Consider the following 3845-nt stretch of genomic DNA (forward strand, 5'->3'; position numbering starts at 1 on the left):
AGGCCGAGAATGCGCTGCGGGCGTGCTGTGGATCGCCGCACGGCGATGGCGAGTCTAATTGCCAGACCGGGACGATCAATGGCGTCGCTACCATGTTTACGTGTGGATGCGGCAAAGGGAGGGCTTACACGAACAGCACCGAGTTTGCGAGCTGGGATGGAATTCACTACACAGAGGAATTTAACAAGGTGGTAATGGAGAAATTTACCAAGGAGAACATGTACTTTGACACCAGCGGTAGAATTTTTTGCCGCGTAACTTTTTTTACCAATTAACAAATAAAACTTTTCACATTTTTTTCTTTTTGTGGAATCACCCTTCTCACTAAGCAGCTAGGGTTTAGGTAGGGTTTGGCGATGGATGCTGGTGCCGAGGACGCGGTGTTCTATTCGATCTATCCGGGATTACCAGCCGGCGCGAGCGATGGCGATACCTTGATCCAGCTCCAGCGCCTCCGCGACGATTGCCTAGCTGTAGCGTCGCCGCTTGTCCGTGGATACATCTGGCAGCACGCGCAGTTCGATTTGCAGGTAGCGCTTTCGGCGCCGCCATCGCACAGGGAGCCGGCATTTTCCGGTGACGAGGAGCCGGCGGCTCGTTGCGATCCCGGGCTGCCGCTTGTCTATGGAAGAACGAGGTATGGGCATAATCTGGAGGATGAGTGGTTCGTGGTTTACTTGCTCTACGAGATTTCTCGGAGGATTCCGGGGGTGTATATCAGGGTGTGGGACTCTGATGGAGAGTTTTTGCTCATAGAGGCAGCGTACGCGATACCAAGATGGTTGAAACCAGAGAACAGCCAGAACAGGGTGTTCATCAGCCAGGGGTCACTTCACATTCTTCCACTGCCCACCTCTCCGGCTCACGTTGGCCTTTCTCTAGCAAATCCAACGCTGGCAGAGGCCGTGAGAGTTCTTTCCAGCGGAAGCGTCGACACTAGAGCTTCCGAGGGTGTCCAGGCAGCAATCGGCCGAAAGTTGGAAGGATATCCCGAGCGGTCCCGGAAGAACATGCACAGAGTGAGATGCAAGGTTCCTTTGAGCGTAGCGCAGGTGCTCAAGCACGAGCCACAGCTGGTTGCTCTGGCGGTGGAGGCGTTTTACACTCGCGATCACGATGCAATGGCTGCGGCCTCGAGGATGGAGAAGTTTTTACGTGGAGGGCAGGATGAGATAGTCACCGTGGCGGTTTGCTTGTCCAAGGCTATGTACGCTCAGCTCAAGCAGCAGGTTTTCCAGGCTCCTCGGATTTATCCTGCGGAGGGACAAGATGACATTGGCGTGAAGCTGGCCTGCGGTTTTGAGATGATGTACTGGGAACGCTCCAATTTCCAGGATGAGCAGGCAGTAGGCAAAACATTTCGAAAGGGCCTGGAGGCTAGAGGTTACTTTAAAGATCTTCTTGAAGGATCGAAAGAACACCGCCAGCTTTTGGACGCTGCCTTTGCCAGCTACCGAGAGACGGAAACGTTTTCAAGAATAAGGTAAAGGTTGACGGGAAGTTAATCTTTTTTAAATTTTCTTCGTTTTTCCAGAGAAGCAATGCAAGTCCCTGCGAAACGAATTGACGAAATTTTGGCTTTGGAACATAAAGCCGAGGATTTCATGAATGTGGATATCCCGGAAAGTGACGATGACTCGTGGTTATATAGAGGTGAAGATGAGCTAACAAGTGCCATGCAAGAGAGACAGAAGGAAATGGACGCTCACGATAAGAAAAGTGGTGCTAAAACTCTGGCACCTGTTGTCGAAGGCGAGTTTGATCCCAGCGAATTGACCAAGACAATGAAGTCATTTGTGGACAAAATCTCAAGTTTTGAGGGTGCTGAGGTACCAAAGAGTAAGATATATTTGTGATCTTGTTTTGGGCTTTTGCTAACCATCAACTCTGACAGATGACGAGCCTGTGTCTATGGATTTGGAAAATTTTATGCAAGAGCTCAAAACAGCACTGAAACTGGATAATGAGCGTGCCGGGAACTTGCAGTCGGGCTCCTCAGATTCAGATTCGGGTGAAGGTATTCGTTTTCTCTCCTCTCAATATGCAAGCTCTAAATTGTTTTCCGTTTGAAAGCTCAGACGACGAAGATGGAGACCTTTCGAAAGGTGACGATGACTTTATGGAGGAGTACTCCGACGCTATCCAACACGAGCTTAAAAACTCGAGTGTCTCCAAAACATTTGCTCAACCTGACGTGTCTCGCGCTTCTGGGTCAGCATCTACTTCTGCTACCGCTACCGGAGATGACAACTTGCCCGTGGACGTAGACCTCAACCTGCTCAAGAACCTGCTCGACTCGTACTCATCGCAGCAAGGCCTGCCCGGACCAGCGTCTAACGTCCTGGGAATGATGGGAATGCAGCTCCCAGACGACAAGGAGGAGCATAAACGTAAGACTCGGAGGAAGTGACGTGACGGAGTGCGTTGATTTGGACGAGACAGAGACGGAGACAAAGCTTCCCTCGTCGAAACCAAACAGTGGGACTGTGTTACAACTTAAGACCCACGCATTCGGAGGAGAATGCTGCTGGACCAAGAATTATTTATCTCAGTTACCAGGTATTCACATTTATTTCTTTTCTTGCCTCACATTTCTTCTCCCAGATAATACTCCACTTGGATAGTGCATAAGACATGTTTAATCATCGTTTCATGTTTTAAATTTGCGGTTTCAGGAAATGTCGGGTATTTGAGAAGCTGGATCATGTGATTCCACGGTTCCAAGCAGCAGAGCAACAAACCGGGGGACATGGAGAAGCGGCCAAAGAGTGCCGGAGCAGCCTCCCCGTCGCTCAGCTGCCGGCTCTCGACGACGGCCTAGCCTCAATAGCATCACTCCTCCTGGGCGTGAGTGCCAGGAACAGTAACGAGCGTCCTCTCGGGCATCGCGGGCCTCATCGCCGGCGCGTGCAGCATGGCGGTGGGAGAGTTCCTGTCGGTGTCCTCGCAGCGCGACCACGAGCCGAGATAGAGAGGAGGGGGCGGCAGCACACCGCCGGGGGTGCGGGAGAATTGACATGGAGGCGCTGGCGCGACCGTGGCAGTGTCGGCGACGGTGTTTACCACTGGCGGTGGCGTGCCCCTGCTAGCCGCGGGGTTCGTGGAGGCGTACCGCCATGGCGAGGCTGATGGTGTTGAGGCCCAGATAGTCGTGGACGAAGCTAAACACCGCGTTGGCGGCTGCATTTACAGTTGATTGTTAAAGTTAAAGCCGACTCTTTCTTAGAAGAAAATTAATAAATGACGAAATCTTTTTTAAAAAAAGTATATTAAATAATTATGCCTGGATATTATAGGAATATTTTTGTACAAATAATAGAATCCTAGAATATAAATATAAAATTTAAATATTCCATATTTAAACTCTAACTTTCTCCAGAAGACCTAGATTTTAGAAAAATCTGAAATACTCTTGAAACAATCAAGAAATTAAAAGTAAATATATTCTCATTCACATTTTGCTTCCGAAGCAGTGCAAGTATTTTGGGATTGAGGGTTGAGAGATGTTATGGGTTTTGTAAGTGAAATATGATAAAATACCAGCCTTCAGCATATTCATGCCTATACGACATATAATATTCAACGGTAGGAAATAAATGCTTTTACTTGGAGAGTTCAACCATTATAAAAAGAAAAAAGTGCTTAAATCCCCCATGTGAAATATGTCACACAAAAATTTAGACATACCAGCTTAATTCGAGAAACACTTTCATTCCAGTGCTATGTTTGAAACACTTTACTTTGTTATGCATTTGTGCTCTTTAGTTGAAATCTGAAATGTTGGAGAAACAGTTTGAGCACACACTTGCTTAAGTTTGAAACAGCTAAAATTCATGCGCTCACAT

The 3845-nt window shown here is 48.4% G+C and overlaps 1 protein-coding gene across 4 annotated transcripts; it reads left to right on the forward strand.

The window, feature by feature from the left end:
* Positions 1-347: 347 nt before the first annotated feature.
* LOC9663398 (protein ecdysoneless homolog) lies at positions 348-3210 on the forward strand. 4 transcript variants are annotated; one of them, XR_002991314.1, is made up of 5 exons: positions 348-1483; positions 1535-1839; positions 1895-2017; positions 2079-2559; positions 2605-3210. XR_002991314.1 is itself a non-coding variant. In XM_024667203.1 (4 exons), the coding sequence occupies exons 1-4, from the start codon at positions 357-359 to the stop codon at positions 2408-2410; spliced, it is 1887 nt and encodes a 628-aa protein (XP_024522971.1). In that variant the 5' UTR covers positions 348-356; the 3' UTR covers positions 2411-2589. The 4 variants fall into 4 exon arrangements, 2 of the variants coding, with proteins under 2 accessions (XP_024522971.1, XP_024522973.1); XR_002991315.1 differs by having other exon boundaries at positions 2676-3210; XM_024667203.1 differs by lacking the exon at positions 2605-3210 and having other exon boundaries at positions 2079-2589.
* Positions 3211-3845: the final 635 nt, after the last annotated feature.

Source organism: Selaginella moellendorffii, unplaced genomic scaffold, assembly GCF_000143415.4.
Source record: "Selaginella moellendorffii unplaced genomic scaffold, v1.0 SELMOscaffold_163, whole genome shotgun sequence".
Taxonomy (NCBI): Eukaryota; Viridiplantae; Streptophyta; class Lycopodiopsida; order Selaginellales; family Selaginellaceae; genus Selaginella; species Selaginella moellendorffii.

Excerpts from the sequence above, each read along its gene's own strand:
- LOC9663398 (XM_024667203.1), top strand. The coding sequence starts at position 357 with ATGGATGCTGGTGCCGAGGACGCGGTGTTCTATTCGATCTATCCGGGA. Across the intron at positions 1,484-1,534 it reads GAAACGTTTTCAAGAATAAG|AGAAGCAATGCAAGTCCCTG; the intron begins GTAAAGGTTGAC and ends TCGTTTTTCCAG. Across the intron at positions 1,840-1,894 it reads GGGTGCTGAGGTACCAAAGA|ATGACGAGCCTGTGTCTATG; the intron begins GTAAGATATATT and ends CAACTCTGACAG.